The 17,551-nt window shown below is 41.8% G+C and overlaps 1 protein-coding gene across 1 annotated transcript in view; it reads left to right on the top strand.

The window, feature by feature from the left end:
* The window catches only part of LOC137575542 (uncharacterized), a 45,276-nt gene extending 28,728 nt beyond the window's left edge, over positions 1-16,548 (top strand). The window contains exons 4-13 of the mRNA XM_068288125.1: positions 4,292-4,424; positions 4,517-4,660; positions 5,243-5,443; positions 6,835-6,903; positions 8,600-8,709; positions 8,775-8,989; positions 10,999-11,137; positions 11,228-11,333; positions 11,405-11,567; positions 13,990-16,548. Coding sequence (XP_068144226.1) covers positions 4,292-4,424; positions 4,517-4,660; positions 5,243-5,443; positions 6,835-6,903; positions 8,600-8,709; positions 8,775-8,989; positions 10,999-11,137; positions 11,228-11,333; positions 11,405-11,567; positions 13,990-15,194 — 2,485 coding nt within the window. The 3' untranslated portion in view covers positions 15,195-16,548. The remainder of the gene's footprint in view (positions 1-4,291; positions 4,425-4,516; positions 4,661-5,242; positions 5,444-6,834; positions 6,904-8,599; positions 8,710-8,774; positions 8,990-10,998; positions 11,138-11,227; positions 11,334-11,404; positions 11,568-13,989) is intronic.
* The last annotated feature ends 1,003 nt before the right edge of the window (positions 16,549-17,551 follow it).

The raw sequence follows: 17,551 nt of genomic DNA, 5'->3' as shown, positions 1-17,551 counted from the left end.
AGGGAGAGGAAAATCCATTCTATCAAGGTACAAACTACAAAACTGATTATGTGCATTAACAGCTAGCGAAGCCAGCGACCACCAACCATGTCGCAATACAGAAAACAGTTTGCTATAGGCAAATTGAGGCACACATGGCGTATACGTAATGCGACATCGGCGAAAACCAGATGAGTTGTTTACAAAATGGTTACAAGTTGAGTGCGTGACATCGCGGCGGTGACGCGGGGATCTGGGTATTGTTTGTTCGAAAGAAGGAAGGTGATTACACTTTGCACGTGTAGAGATTGCTGTTGTTGTTTATGTTGATGTTGCTGGTTGGTGGCTGTTGCCTGCCATAACCAAAATTCGCTTACAACTAGTCAACTTTATGAACTCGACAGAGGAAACAACAAGGACCCAACAACAAGTGCCATGTAGGAGCGAAGGACTTGGCAGCTGTATTAGCTGTCGCCATTTTTAAATAGCTCGTACGTGCATGTATCCCAGTGTGTGTTTTTTTTTTTTTTTTTTTTATTATAAATAGGGGGAAAGCATTGAAAGCCGAGGTGTGGGACTTGGTATCGACCTTGGTTAGTGGTCACCGCACCGCACTAAAACCTACCCTATGCTCCGTATCCCTCTCGCGGAACCAACGCTGAAGTACTACTTCACGAGGGGGAGATGGCACGTATGCCTCGTCTAGAGTTTACCTAGAACTGAAGTTTTGGTTACGCTGGCGTTCAGCGCGACGCAAGGATTGCATGATGACTGCTGCCATGTGGCTAACAGCTAGCCAATTGTTTTGCGAGCTAAGTAGGATATCCATAAAGTCGTTGACTATAAATGGCCTCCCAATGCCTAGGCTTAGCTCTTCCCGTTCAGCAGAATATCTAGGACAGACAAACAGGACGTGTTCTGCGTCTTCTATATTCCCCGCACAGTGTGTGCAAAAGGGATCCGTCTCATGTTTAAACCTATGCAAGTAGGATTTAAAGCATCCATGTCCCGTCAGTAACTGTGTCAGATAGAAGTCAGTCTGACCATGTTTGCGATTAAGCCATGGCCGAATGTCGGGGAGAAGGCGCCTTGTCCAGCTCCCATGGTTTGAGTCACGCCATCTGCGTTGCCAGTTAGTCAGAGTCGTCTCTCTTCTAACTGGCGGCGGATCTCTATTTCTAGCCTCGTTAGCCAAGAGGTCTAGTGGGGCCATATCAGACAGCACCAAGGCGGCATCTTCGGAGACTGTCCTAAACGCGCATATGGTCCTGAGCGCGCATGTTCGGTACGACGATCTGCAGTCCCGGCTGTAGGTGGGGGATGACATCGCTGGTGCCCATATGGCGGCGGCATATAGGATGATGGACCTTACCACTGTCGAGATGAGCCATCTGCTCCGTTGCTTGGGGCCGCCGACGTTAGCCATGAGGCGAGTTATAGCTGACGTGGCCTTCGCAGCTTTATCTGCGTGTGTGTGTGTGTGTGTGTGCTCTCGTATGTGTGTGTAGTTTCATGTTCGAGTGTGAGTTCCAAAAATGCATTTCAGCCATTCACGTAACGTGTGCTTGAGCTCCCAGCACGTGCTCTGTCTGTCTGCCAACTCCAGTCAGTTACCATAAAAAGGGTACCTATATAAAAGTTGTTAAAATAATGAATACATTTTCCTCTGAATTTTCAAGCATTGGACAAGGTTTTTTAAGATTTTATAAGGAAATGATTTGATAAATATAGTGTAATGGTGATCCAACTTTGAGCTACAATCAAGTTGAGCTTAAAAAAATTAAGTTTAAATCCATTTAACTGCTTTAACCACACAATCGTCCAAAATGTATGTAACAGGCAGAAGTAAGCGTTGACTACGGCTTAGTGCCATCAATTTCATTGATAGAATCGTGGACTAAATGATAAACTACATATATAAGAAATTAGTTTACCCAGGAGAGATAGATGCATCCGAAATATTCTTAAATTTGTGACTTTAAAAAACTGTTATAGGCTGATCTGAAAGTTCTGATCGAATAATAAGGAATATTTTCCCTTTATGAAAAACAAACAGAGAATATTTTACAGTCGGCGAAACGATTTGATTGCAAGGCTTTGTTGTCTTAAAGTCATCTGAAAGTTAAGTGAAAAATTCGAAATGGCTGTATAAAATTTACTCAAAAGGGGAGACAACCAATTTAATTAGGAAATTTGCAACTTATTTAGGGGAAAAGTAAACAAAAAGACCGTCGCCCAAACAGAAAACCAATTATGCTAATCAGACCCACTCAGACGTTGAGCAAATTTAAAGTCATCACCCCTTCCTCAATCTGGGACCCTCATCTCTCCCTGATCCTTTGGACAAATTTACATCAGTTATCAAAACTAAGAGACACAATGTTATATCTATGTTTGTCCATTGGTAGGCTTAAATACTAAATCAAAGGCGTTTTGTCAAATAAATCAAGTATGTGCCAGTGATATAGACCAACATTGTCACATCACTAGCCAAAGCCATGGGCACACACACACCCGCACAGAAATACTCCGGCAAACTAATAAATCAATATGAGAGACACGCACACTATCAGGAGGAGGAGATGGGGAGGGGTGGGGCGGTCGACTGTTCGGAGTGACACAAAACTCATTCGGTCAGCTCAATAAGCTTATTTTCTAATATCCGTTTACAAATTATCTGCAAAAAGAAAAAAAGAAAACGAAACGAAACGAGAAAAGAAAAACTGTCAACAACAACAAAGGGAAATGCTAAAAGGAAAACGAGAAACCACAGCAAAATATAAATAGCAGAAAAAGAGCGAGGGAGAAAAGCAAATACAGATGGGGGAAAAAAAGGCCAGACACAATTCCAGGATTCACATCCACAGGACATAAAGGCGTTGGGATCAACTGCTGGAGAATTAACATAATCATTACTATAGTGTAATATGGTCATTGTGTTGTTGCTGTTTTTGTTGTTGTTGCCTTTGGGTCGCTGTGCACTTTCCAGCCTTCGTCTTGGCTATCCTTTTTTCTCTCCTTTCCTTTTTTTTTCTCAATCAATAAGTTGTCAGAAACAATCAAATAAATACAAACTGATATGTCAATATTAACTGACAGGCGCATGGAAACGCCCAGACGCAGACGAAGACGAACCAAACCAAGACCCAGCCCGGATATGGCCACACACACACACGCTCACAGAATTACAAAATTGAAGTAAAGAGAGAGAGAAGAAAATAATTTTTGGAAAAAATGTTTTAGGTGCCTAGGTCAGAGTACTTCCGATAGAGTTTCAAACGAATCTCATCCTGCATTTCGGTGGTAATGGCAAGTTGAAATTGAATTAGGTCTATTATATGTATATGTATATGGAGCAGGGCCGGTAAAGTTAGGGCTGGATTCCCTCGAATTGATATTAGCATATTGGCCTTTTAGTTTGGTTTTTGTTTTCCAAAAATAATGGCCAAGTTATCGGTCCCTTTGTCCATTGACGTCAGTCAGCTGGTACACACACACATGAAGACAACCCGGCCACAGTTTCGGCGTGAAAATGTGGGCTTCGGATTATGCGTCAAATTGTACATGTGTTCCGGTTGCCTTCCAACTGACCCCCACAACTATTTATATACATATGAGCGCTTCGTTTCTGCTTCGGTATGCGTGTAATTGCTTGTAGATGGGAAGGAAATAGGAATGTGCAGGACAGGAGACGGGCTATAGGATTTCGCAACTGGAGTCGTCTCACTCCCTGACTGACTGTTTGAGCGTAAGGGGTATGGACGGAAATGGGTTGCGACGTCGTCGTTGGCGGCTTAGTGCACCCTTTTTATGGCTTTATGTCTTTGCAAAACGACAGGGGTGGGGCTGGCCCAACTCAGCCTAGTCTCAATCCACCCGGACAAGAAAATAATTTTCTGCGAAACCGGAACCATAATACGCTAGTTGTTGTAGTTTTCGCATGGCCTTTATCCTTTATCCCTTTTATTTTGTATTCTTTTTGCCCGGCCTTTCTACTCCATCTCGGACTATGCGCAATCAGAGCTGGAATTTATTGTTTGTTATCGTATGTAGAGACAGGGAGACACCGAGCAAATGAGAGAGTGGGTAGAGAGACTGGCGGGACTGGTGTGGTAGTCCTGTGTCCATAAATTTGAGGCCCAAACCAAGACAAACTTCGTCGGTGCGTTCCACATTTTTATTGAATTCCAGTTTATAAATGGGCGCCATTTTGGTTTAAGTACCGCCCAGTTGATTGTTAAACTGACAAATTAATAACATAAATTTTTAACGCCTTTAATGCTGACTCCGCACGGCTCCTTCTCTTACGCAGGGGCACATCTGGCATTGATATCGACTTGCGGCGCGTGGACATCGACCAGTGCCCCCAGCGTCATACCCCGGGCACGAAGCGACCGCTAAACATCTTTGCCGGCACCGACAAGTGCAAGCAGCGGACCACAATGGTGAGTGTCAGCCCTCCACTTGGAATACTCCCAAGTCAGCAGCAGCACTTGATGCCTAAGACCTCTTTCCTCACATCGCTCTCTTTTTCCAGTGTGAAGCCATCATGGGTTTGGGCTTTCGTCGTGGCTCCTACAAATGCCTTTGCCGCAAGGGCTTCTACTTTCCCGATGTGATATCACAGCACAAATTCTTCAACGGCAGCCTCTTGGAGGAGGAGTACGAGAAGCTTATGCTGGTAAGTGCTGACCCAAGTCATTTCCTTTAAAAAAAAAACAACGCTTTTCACCATAAGTTCCAAAATGTTTCAAAATATGCCACCATAAATTTATTTGTTTGAAATCTAAATTTTAAAACTTTATCAAATTAATGGCTTAAGCTGTTACCATCTCATTAAAGTATCTATGTACATATATAAGTTATCGATCATCATCGTCGATGTCGGCATATCCATCTGTCCATCTGTCCATCTGTAAGAGCGCCTCGAGTTTAAAATGGTTTTAAAATAGTTTTAGAGATAGCTAATGCAAAATCGGCAATGATCAGGATTGGTTCAAACTTTCGTCAAGCCTTTTTTGTTCTTTTCCGTTTTCCACTATGCAAGCCAGGTGGGCAGAGTTGGGTATTTGGCCATTTGGGGTTATCTGAAACAAGTAAGATACATGTATCTTCAGTCAGATTTTACTGTGGTCCTGAAGTTAATTTCATTCACATGCCATCCTCACTGCATTGAAATTTTTCATTTACATTGTGGAACTTAAGAGACAGAGCAAATGAAAATATAAGCAATAAATATCTATCCTGTATCTAACCATTTTAGGGCAAGAACTCCACATACAACAGCAACAGCGAGTACGAATGCCTGCCCTGCGCCGAGGGCTGTGATTCCTGTGAGGATGCCTCTCCATGCATAGCGGCCCTTAATTGGCCAATGCGTACTAGTATCCTGGCTTTGGCTTGCATTGTTATCGGTCTGTTGCCTCCGGCTGCCTGGTTCACCTTTCGCTATCAGCAAGTCAAGGTAAGTACTCAAATGGATGCAATATGGCCAATTTTCACTTTTGATTCTATATGTACATAAATATTATAAGAATAGCTGACAAATTCCTGGTCTCATCCAGTTTAGTTTAGTGGATCCCTGGCCAAGAGAAGGCCAGGGCAGGTCAGTAAGCTGCTGTCATTGAGCCGCTAAGCGGCTTAGCATTGTTAGTTTCAAGTTAATTTTGTACGTGCGGCATTCGTTCACATCCTGATGACAACGGACACGGGGACAAAGGACACCCAAGCGCGGACACGGACATCGGATACGAACAACGGAGATTGTCGCGTATAAACGGAAGTGCAAACATTCACACAAACTTTAACCGACTTCCGGCAAATGCAGTCCAGTACAAACCATATCTGCATCTATGTATGCATGTGTGGGTTGTGTGTGGGGGTGTGTGTGTGTGTTTATGTGTATCCGTACTTGTGTGCTGGCGCTCATTAAGCTAGAGTGAGCCAGAGTCGCAGAGTCAAAGTCTCTGGCGTATAGTTTTAAACCATTTTGAACTTTGTCGTTGAGTCCGCCATTGCCTTCCGTATAGATACATACATTCGTAATGTCTGTATATACGCGGTATATATGTATTCATGTATGGAGAAGGACCCTGAATTATTTCATTCCCTTGTCGTTGTCTGACATTTGTGTTTTATCCTCCTCAGCACACGCCTTGCCATCGTACTCCCAGCCATCTAAACTGTTTTCATTCCTAATGCGATTCTGTCGCATTTGTGTCTACGTCGAATGTCATCCAGTTTCCTTTTCCCCTCCCTGTGGGTTAGGGTGTGTGAGAACGCTCCAAACTAATTAAATGGCGTTAAACATGCTGCCTGACATCCCTTGCCAAGTGTGACTGCATTTCAAACTTCTTTTTCTGGTTGCCTGCTCCTGGCTGCTGTTGCCCCAGCTGCTGTGAAATTGTGTGAATGAAGAAATTTCAATTTGAATTTCATTTCAAGTTAAAGAAAACTTTTTCTTGCGCTTGGCCAACTAACGAAATTCCATATGATCCCCACCAACATGATAAACTTTCTGCAGTTTTTACATCCCTGCATAGGGTATAATGAAATTGGTCACCTGCATGTTTGCATATAAGGCAATACCCATTCTTCGCAAGCATCAAGCATCAGCTGAGTCTGGACCAGTGCATCGTTTACCCTAAGTTAAGAGCTACTGAGATGTAGGAAGATGAGATGAGACCACATAAACAATAGGTTGAAAAAATGAATGTAGACATGAAAATATTATTTTGAAACCCATTAAGATTAAAGGACACACCATGAATATATATACTTCGGAGTAGCCGTAGTTAATAATTATCCGATGTTAACAATCTTCTTACCCAATATTTTTTTTACTTCTTTTCACAGGTTGTTCGAGCCGCTAGCCCAGCGTTGCTACGGGTTATTGCCTTAGGTGCATTCTTCATATACTGCACGGTAAGTGGGTGGGAAAAATGGTGAAAAATGTTAACTGAGTAATGAATGCCTCAATTGAAATTGAGAGTTGACTTCGCCTTTGATTCCAAGTCGATTAAAATTTCGCTCGAAACAAATATCACTCATACGACATGATGTGTCGATTAATTCATTTTGAAATGTTTTGATGATGAATTTCGGCCAGCACGCAACGCATTCAAGAAAGCATCTCCGACCATATAAAGTATATTTATTTTTGTCCATATAGCCATGTTCATTCGTCTAACCGTCCCTCCATTTGGAGCAAAAAGAACTCCTAATAGATGGCTTAAGTTGCAATATCATTTTGCATGTCAGGGCTTGTATATCTCGGATTCACTATATCTCGGATCTCGGATCTGTTCACTATATCACGTACATAGATCCCATAGACAGTATCGTTTGTCAATAACTTCGTTATTTTTCAAGCCATAGTTATAAAAATGTCTCAATATTAGACAGTTTAATATTCATATTATATAATCACAGTTTCAATGACTGTTTCGATTGATATAAATTACATATCTTTATCAGATTCAAATAACTGTTAATGACTATGCCAAAGTTCATCACAATCGGATGCCAATATAAGATAGTTCTTATAGGAAATTTAAACTAGGTAAAATAGCATACGCTTATAAATACTTAGTAATATATAAATGTTATAAAACATACTCTTTGTTTCATCAATATCCACAATAAATCCTAGAATCAAAAGTTTTGGTTTTACAGTTAACTATTTAACACTAATCGCACCTGCCGTCGAAGTAGCCACCAACCAGCCACCTGGGAGCAATTAGGATGTGCAAACTTCCCTAAACTGTCTACCAGTCATGAATCATAACAACCTCAAAAGCCATTACAAGTATCATTAAAACAACTTCAATGAGCCTCATCAAATTATGAACATCAATGCGATTGAATATTTCGGTATTTTCAATTGAGAATTTCAGCACGTTGTCATAATTCGATGGAAACACGCAGCCTAAATACATAAAACGGAAATGTTCTTTGCATATTATCGCTCTTAGTCAGCCGTCTTTATAAAAATTTCCATATTCAAATCGAAAAAGGAACTCCCGCACGCCCACACACAGAGAACAAAAAATCTCTGCCTTTCAAACACGCTCCAGTGGCAATGACATTTGCCGTTTGCCGTTTGCCAATTCCAATCAATTTCTACACAATTTAATTTGATTGATTTATGACTCATGACGAAAACTAATGGGATACTGACCAAAATAAACAACTTTAAACGAGAGTTCATTGGACATTGGATAGAAGATTTATTTGATATGTATATGGTTGGGTTGTTGTGTGTGTGTGTGTGTGTGTGTGTGTGCATGTATGTCTGAAAAGAGTATCTCAAGCTCTACTCGACAAACACAATGGATGGAGGGATGGATGGGTCGGACTTCATCGACTGTGGATACATTTTTTACCATTTTTGGCATTTTGTGTCCATTGAGTGTGCTTTATGATTTTTTAATGTCAAGTGATAAAGTGGATTCCCCCATTCCATTGCCACCCCACCCCATGCAGTTCTTTGTCATTTGTGTACGGCCTTGATTTATGAGAGACAAACAACGGATCCCGGTAAAATATTCATGTCAAGAATGTTGACTAAACGGCCGATTGCTTATTAATGTACTCATTTGTTGTCTTCGTTCTTTTTCAGAATATTGTAATGTATCCGAATCCGAATCTGTATACCTGCACCGCCCGCATTTGGCTACGTGAGATTGGCTTCTCGCTAACTTATGGCGCTCTGATGCTCAAGACCTGGCGGTAGGCCACTTTCACATTCAAATGCATTCGCAAAACTCAATGGAATTCTAATCTCCCTGTTACAGGATATCGGTGATTTTTCGGGTTCGCTCGGCCAAGGCCGTCAAAATCACTGATGCGGCTTTGCTTAAGCGGTTGGGCATCATATGTGGAGCTATTGGCACTTGCCTGCTGGTACGCACACTCGTTTCGCCGCCGGATGTTGTAGTTGGACGCACCGCCGATGACCTCAAAGCGTTTCTATGCAAAACGGACTGGTGGGACTACACATTCACATCGAGTAAGTATTAGAGAGTGAGATAGAGAGATAGAGAGACATAAAGTGATTTATTGGGTGGGCTACGAATAATTTAATAGACCAAGCATGAAGTCACAGTTGATTGGTCTCAAAGACCAGCCAAAAGGAAATAGCAGCAATAACACAGTGAGCCATGTTACCCATACGCACTGTAGGCGGCTCCTGCAAAACATGAATTGCGACGAATGCAGATTGCAAACCGTTACCAAGACAACAAAACATTGCACGGCATCAGCATTTGCTCCTTTCACTATGCATATATTTGAAAAATGCGAAACAACATAAACTATATTAGGATCAAGATCTTAGGAGTGAGCTTGTGTGTTTGTACAAGGTTGCCCATATATTTTTATACTCTTGGAAGAAAGCAACTCCGACCATATGAAACATATATATTCTTGATCAGCACGACGAGACGAGTTGAAATAGCCATGACCGTTCATCTGTCCCTCCGTCCGTCTGTTTGTCTGTCTGGATCAAAGCAAACTTCTCGGATCCAAACGGGTCGGACACTGTACCAAGTTTGATTATAAATATTGCTCGCATAGGAACGGTCGGTCGATATCAGTGACTTTTATCAATTACTTAGTTTTTTTCTCGATGGCCCCGAAATTTAATATTTTGACTGATTTGATTGAAAACGGATGACTATATTACTACAGCTTCCGTATAAACTCATGATGAAAAGGCACGCATGAAGATGAACAAACAAAACTTTGAAGAGTATACAAACGTCGGCGCGGTCGAATTTGGTCCGTTTTGACTAACAATTCCGCTGGAGTGGCGGCTATTGGTCAATTGGACTGAAGCTTCCAACGCGGTTTGTCATTAACCTCTGACCTCTCTATCAAAAGATTTATGTAGGAAGCTTATCCGTCCCCATAAAGAATATATTTTGTTGATCAGTATCAATGGGTCGGCGCACCCCATATTGCCATGTCCTTCTGGCCATCCAGAGATATAAAACTGACTGAAACTAAAAGAAAATGTGTATTTTCACCTTGATGGGTTTTCATATTGCATTTCAAGTAAGAGTTGGACAAATAATGTAGCCTATATTTTAATTTTTTTTTAGTCTGGTTTGTTGATCTCTATGCCAAAGTTATTCTGGGAAGCATCTGGTTTGTTGATCTCTATGCCCATGTTATTCTGGGAAGCATCTGAGACATTAAACAAGTTTGCAGGCCACGCAGCAGGCGAGTTGATTTGAGATTGGATTCGAGTTGAGTTGGCATCTGTCGTGTTTTGGCCTTGTTCCATGTTGGTTGTCAGTCCGTCTGCTTGGCTGTGTCTCTGTCACATTCATAAACGACGAAAGCTGCGTGTCGCGTGTGTTGAGAAGCACAAGGAAATCTGCTGCTGGGTAGAGATGTAAGGAATGTGAGCAGGAGATGGTTCCTTAATTAAAAAACTTTACATATAGCCGAGAAAAGTTTCCACATATACGGCTTCAACTATGCATATGTATAAGTACATATATATATCCAACTACAATTCGCTTGTATGTGTATAGAGAATAGAGTCGAAACAATTATCGCTGATTCGCCGACTGCTCGCGCAGTCACGCACTTTGACTGCAGCCAGATGCTGAATAACTTCATTTGGCCCCAGCCAGGTGAACTCGTCGAGTGGCACGTAGTGGGTATTACACATTTTTAATTGCATGTTACTGCAGTGCACATTCACCTGCAATCAGATTTGTTTTCCACCTAAAAATTATGCAGGCAGTTGGCTTCATTTGAGACTCAGCGAAAGGAATGTACATAGCTTATTTAGCTGCAGTTGCAACCCACCTGATGGACATTATGATAATGGAATTGTAATTATAATGCTACTTGCCCGGCCATATAATTGGTTGGGCTAATTAAGGTTGAAAGCGAAAGCTAAAAGCCATGCAAATGCACAAAAACTTTCCAGCATACTTATCCCGGACCCTCTTTACACCTCCCTCTTTCTTTGTTTTCCTCTGTGTCTGCGCTATCCACCACCAGTGGAGGTGTTGTTTCTGGCCTGGGGCGTTCGCCTTTGCATCATGGTGCGAAAAGCTCCTTCCGAATTCAACGAGAGTCGATTTATCTCAATGGCGATCTACAATGAGTTCCTGCTCACTTGCTTCCTAAATGTGTCCATGTAAGTGCCAAAAATGAAAACAAAGAGCCGATTCCGTATTCAACTACTCATAATTTGAGCATCGTTAATTCATCTTCTTACCTTTTCCAGGCTCTTTTTGCAATCTCCAGCCAATCCGGATCTGTTGTACATCATTTTCTTTTGCCACACGCAACTGACAGTGACGCTGCTGCTGGCCCTCATCTTTGGTAGCAAGGTAAACACAATGCCAATGTGTCACAGTGACTTCTGCTATCCCCCCATCTTGGTCTCTCCGTGCATTTTCAGGTCTACATTGTTCTACGGAGTGGCAAATCGCATCAGGAGAATATCAGCCTGGGGGCCAAGGCGTCGGGGGCCAAATTCAATTTTCGGCCACAAGTGCGCACCTTCGCGAATCCCAGTTCGGTGACAACATCCACAGCTCCAGTGGCGGGCACCACATCAGCAGGTAGGCCTCGAATCACTAGCATTATCATCGCATGCAGCTAATTGTGTCGTTAGTCCTAATGGTGGGGCGGCATATCAACGATTTATGACAAACGACATGGACTTGGATTCGGACATGGTCATGTACATTTTGACAAATGATGCCCACAATGGGAGACAGTAGACTGTAGACAGTAGTCCATAGACCGTAGTCCGGGATCTATGCTAGAGCTCCGAGCTTCGAGCTTGACTGATTAAGTTCTCTTGGCTCAGATTTGTCAGAGTGTCTTTAAAAACGAGCATAGCAAGTGGCGTCACTTGCCGTTTATCGACGGTGTCGTCGTCTAGACTCAACAACAACGACCTCCGACCACACAGTACCCCGACCCACCGAGCACCACACACCCCACACCCCATTCAATGTCATCTTCAGTCGTTGATTTATGTATGTTCCCTACCAAAAAGAAAAAACACACAAAAATAACAAAAAACAAGCTTTTACAATTTCCGTCGAGGTCTGCGGTTAACCCGAGCGTGGATATCCTTCATAGACATGTGTGGGAGTGTGCGGGAATGTGTGTTGGCGCGTAGGTGTATGTCTATGTTTTTTGAGGGAAGGAAGGAAGGAAACCGTTACAAAGCGTAAACTTCCGCCTTAATGCCGCCGCCAAAGACGCCATATTTGTTTATCACATCCCCAGACATTGGGCGTAAATGGAACTATTTGCAAAATTTGTACCAGAGATTCAAAACCATTAACATTAGATAGCTACTAAGGTAGTAATTCATCTTCGTTGTGGCTTCCTCTTACACCCACACACCCACACACACATCTACAAATATATATGTAGATACCGGTCTTACTCTTATCGGCAGACTTTTTAATTTGCTGCGCCCATTTCCACTTCAGTTTATCGCCAAACGCTCGGCAGCTTTATGTTTTAATGCTTTATGACCGACCCTATATACTATGCTATATTTTTTGGATGTATGTATGAGTAACGGACTTTGTATATGTATGTATCTTTGTATGTAGGTGTTTCCATTTTGGGTTTTTTGTTTGCCTCTCCACGGCTTTTATTTAATTTTTTTATTACTCATCGTATTTCTAGACGTCACGCATTTTTGTGGCTGCCGTAAATTGTGCGTTAAATTTACATCTACATTTTTTCCTTTCTTTCATTTTTTCCTCTCCTATTCGCATTTTTAAGCGGCCTTCAATTTGCATATTTAAATTGAACAATCACAAAGCAGCAAAACCAGCAGCAAAAGCCGACTTCTGCAGATTCCATTTGTGTGGCGAATTTTAAATATTTTTGCAAAAAAGGAATAAATGAAAATAGAAAACTGTGTTGGATGGAACTTTATATACTCCAGCTCACACACATGTAATGGCTATATTAAATTTCGCCCACTGTCGACATCTTTTCCCTCCTTAGTTCGCATAATTTCCCAGCCATAAATCTAAATTCAAGACCAAATAAAAAAAGATTCCGAATGTAAACTTTGCTAAATGAAGAAATTCAAATACCCTTTGACTCTGGAATAAGCTGCCTTTGACATGGACGGATGCTGTGGGAGGTTTGGGGGTCCTGAACACCCTCCAAAATATTCGCCCCTCAATATTTGGCTCTCTTTCTTTATTATCCTAATATCATTCCACTCCATTCCTTTCATTATAGTCATAGAGTATTTATTATATCTAGTTTCTTAACTACATACAACTAATTCTTAATAGTCCTTTAAAGTCCATAAAGAGATATGTTCCAAAAGTATTAAACTGAGCACGTATTGCAGTCTAGTGACCACTTTTTAGTTATGTCCCACGAGTACAGAGAAGAGAGTCCTTTTTTCCATCCATCAGTCGAATGTACAGAGATGAGAAAGAGTATATCCTCTTCGGTTGGACTCTGGGTGAGATGTTGGCGAGTTTATTTTTGTATTATTGAAAAGTCGCGGTGGCATTGAATGGACTTCACTTAAATCACACTGACAGGCTTTCACTTGAATTGAACGGCCATTTATCATGCGGAGCACATGTCCTGGAGAAAGCGAAGGAAAGAAAATTCAAACTGAGAACAACAACAGAAAAACAGTTATAAAAAGCAGCAGTAACAAGAGCCAGCTAAAAGCCACAAAATGCCATTGAGCCCCTTTTCCCGGTTTCACGTTTTTCCTTTCCATTTCCGTTTTGGGTCTTGGCGGTCACAGTAGCTACACCATTACGCAATTTAAATGAAGTGGGGACAGGGCTGAAGGGCTGAAGGGAAGAATGGGCGAGGGAGGGCAGCGTTTTAGTGGAAAAGTTTTGGGGCATGGAGCAGAGTTTGAGCGAGAGAAAAGTTTTAGCGGCGTGAAAACGCTTCTTTATGCAATATTTTACACTTTTTGTTCAGCAGTAATTGATAGGGCCTTCTGTGGCACTTGCCCTCTTCTTCTTGCAGAGAACAAATTGTCCGACCAGGAGGCGTTGGAGGAGATTCGCCAGCTGAGCATGCAACTGCAGCGCATACAGGAGATGGCTCCACCCAAGGGAGTGGCTGTGATGACCATATCCAGCCTACTGGATGGACTAAAAACACCCGGGGGCATGATGGTGGTGGCGGCAGCTGCCACCCACGCCTCCTCCCAACAGCAGAGAGCTCTGCCCTTGCTGGCGCTCAATGCAGAGATGCAAAAATACAATCAACAGCAGCTGCAATTGCATCAGCACCAGCACCAGCACCAGAACAACAATGCCAATGGTCGAGGCGGAGGAAGTGGTGTTGGTGTAACACGCACCAGCATACCCACCATGGTGCTAGAGACGCCCCCATCGTCCACTCCGCCATCGACAGCATACGAGGATCGTGCCATGAATACCGAACTTAGTGGCGACGACTTCCGTGAGCAATTGCTGCGTCGCACTGCCGACGGCCACATCATATGCAGTCGGTGCCTGGACGCGTCTAAAGAGCACTACTATTGCTGCCCACCGCGCAGCGCTTGCGAGCAGTTGGGGTCGCCACAGCCAGAGGGCAGCCTTAGTTTTGCGAACATCAAGCTAGACTGCATGTGCTCCCAATCGGAGGATCTGGATCAGACGCAACGCCGTCGGCCAGCCCTGCGCTCAGCGGCAACAAACACGCCGCCGACCAGCTGCAAGCGCGGCCCACGCAATCTCCTCGAAGCGGAGGTCAGCATTTCGTATCAAATTTGTGATAATTGTAGAAGTAAGTATAAGCTTAATGGCCGGAGACGCAGTGGCGAGGAGTCCACCCACCCGGCAACCAGTCTACCCATTCAGACTCGCAGCAGCGAACTGCTGGATCGCAGTGCATCCTCGACAGCTGTGGGCAAATTAACAGCCCACTCCACAGATGACATTGCCTTGTTCAGCGCCATTGGCAGCAGTACCACCGTGACTACCGTCGAAAGGCAGCTGGAGCCGGACCAGCAACCCGGTGCCGCTCCCATCCCCACTCCCACACCCACTCCTGTTCCGGCTCCCGCTCCCTCACTGGGAAACGTGTCGAATGCATCGAATAACTCAACTAGCCAAACGGACAAGACAAATGGAAGTGGTGGAACCACCCGGCCCAAGCGTCCAGATAAATTGGTGCTTGATCTTAACGATCGCTCGAAATATACCAAGGAGGTTTCTGTATGAAGGGAAAGATCGGGCTGCCAAATCGGTTCGGATCTGAATGAAGGTATTGAGTTCGAAATCTTTGAATAATTTCTAATCATTTAGGACAAAATTTATCTTTGAATTTGCCAACTATTTTCTTAGTTTTTGATTGAAACAAGGTCAAGGTCAGCTTTAAATAGGTTTAACCTCTTGCAATAACTCAAAACCAGTTTCCGAAAACTCATTCTACCCTCCAAATCACCTAGATTAAGTTTCGTAACCGATTAGAAACCGATTTGAGAGCTCGCTTCTAATACATTCGTGTACTATTTCTGTATGTTATGCCAAGAGTTTAAAATTACCAAAGACTTTATGAGATTATATATTATGCCTAGGTACGTACACATACATAGATACATGTGTCGGTAAGTAAGTATTTTCTAGCTAATAGACATTTGTTATTATTATAGACTAATCTATTGTTAAGCCTAAAACGCCTGTTTTCAGCGAGAGAAGTGAACCCCTAAAGCGGAAGGGAAGTGTTGAATGTTCAAAGTATTTGCATTGCTAAGCAAAATGATTTGCAACTCTAATGAGCCCCTTAAAATGTTGTGAATATTTTGCAAATAACACAGATACACACGCATACACAGACACCCTCTCACACCGACACAGAGATGGATGGAGCAAACAAACAAATGAAACCATTTTGTTGAAAATCATGTGTTTTAGCTGAAAATTGAATTTATATTGTAAATCTATATAGATATATTTAAATGTATATATGCATATATGTATGTATATACATATATACGTATATATGCACATAGGCATTTAACATAATTGAAACTAAATTGCTTACTAATTGAAAACGTCACAAAATCATTTGAAGCAGCAGCAGCAGCAAAATGCATTTTGTGTGCAATTAATTAAGTCACATCGTTTAAAGTGCCGCCTCTCATTCCACCAATATCTGTGTATATATTCATACTTCCATAATATAGAGCGTAAATTTTGTGAAAAATAGTTAAAATGTAAAATAAACATATCTCTGCCAAAAACAAAAGAAAACCAACAACAAAACCCTAATGTAATTCAACATAAAAATCAACATAGTTATAATTGATGGTTCGGTTAATGAGCAATTAGCTGCAATAATTAAGTAAAAGCAATCAAAAAAAAAAAAGCAAAATAAATTATAACAAAGAGATGTAAAACTACAACTAAAACTAACTAACAATTGCCCAAAACTGTTTTGTTTGCCTATATATACATATACATATATTATATACATCAATGTAGTTAAATATTCCAGTTATTGAGTGGAAAGTACATTAAATGTATGAAAAATGTTGAAAAATAAATTAAATGAAAACCCAGTCTAACGAATGAATGTACAAAAACAAGGACTCTCCTATCACTTGTGTTCCGGTGGGGGGCGGGGGGAGCAAAAAGGTTCATTAAATCATAGACAAACACCCAGTCAAACATCGTAGGCCAATTTAATGACATTCTCACGGGCTTATCAATAAGTATGTGAGTGTACGATACATATGTACATATGTATATGTATTGCTAGATCTAACACATACAAATTTTTGTTTGAAATTGTTGGCGCCTTTTGCGCCTTTATGAGCACGTTATGGTTTTTATCTTTATGGACATGCCTGTGTGTGACCCTTTTTTTCTTTTTTGGCCATTTATGTTGCCATTCCACAAATGCCTTTTCAACTCACACACACACACACTCACACGCACTGTTTTGAAGGAGACGTTAATTTAAATGTTTTACGGCAGTTGCTGTTGATGATGTTGCGTCTCCAGACTCCAGAGTTCAGGCCTCATCGGATGTGTGGATGCTGCCGTTGTTTGTGTTTCAAATTAAAATTCTCCAGCCAAGCTGACAGTTTCGTTTCATACCCTTGGCAACTCGTCGAGTTGAGAGTATGTTTAGTAAGCAACAATTAAAGATTAGTTGGGTGCGCCAGGAAATGAAGTTGCCTTTCGATATTGCTTTCTTTCGAAATCAAACCATCTAATCGATTGTAATCGGTCAATTCGGCTGTGTTATAAAAATAAGGATATTCTTTTTCTATGGAAATTCGATTCACTTATCTTTTACTTTTTCTCTCCACTTTAACTGCGAGTGCTGCATACTTTTAGGGGGTATCCTGTGGTCGCATATCACATTAAGTCTACAGAGTTGTTCATTTTTTTTTAAGGATAGCAGGCGCAAAAGTGTTATCAACTGCATAAAGAACTGTCAGGATGTGTTTGTGTATCCTGCTGTGTGTTTGTGTGCGTGCATTGAATATGAAACCAGATACAAGAAGGAGCATTTGAAATTAATTTAAAGACACGTAAGTTTTTAAATTGTTTGAAAATTGAATTTCCAA

This window comes from Drosophila tropicalis, unplaced genomic scaffold (assembly GCF_018151085.1).
Source record: "Drosophila tropicalis isolate 14030-0801.00 unplaced genomic scaffold, ASM1815108v1 contig_573, whole genome shotgun sequence".
NCBI classification, from domain to species: Eukaryota; Metazoa; Arthropoda; class Insecta; order Diptera; family Drosophilidae; genus Drosophila; species Drosophila tropicalis.
The sequence above is the reverse complement of the archived record's forward strand: the minus strand, read 5'-3'. Positions and strand labels throughout refer to the sequence as shown.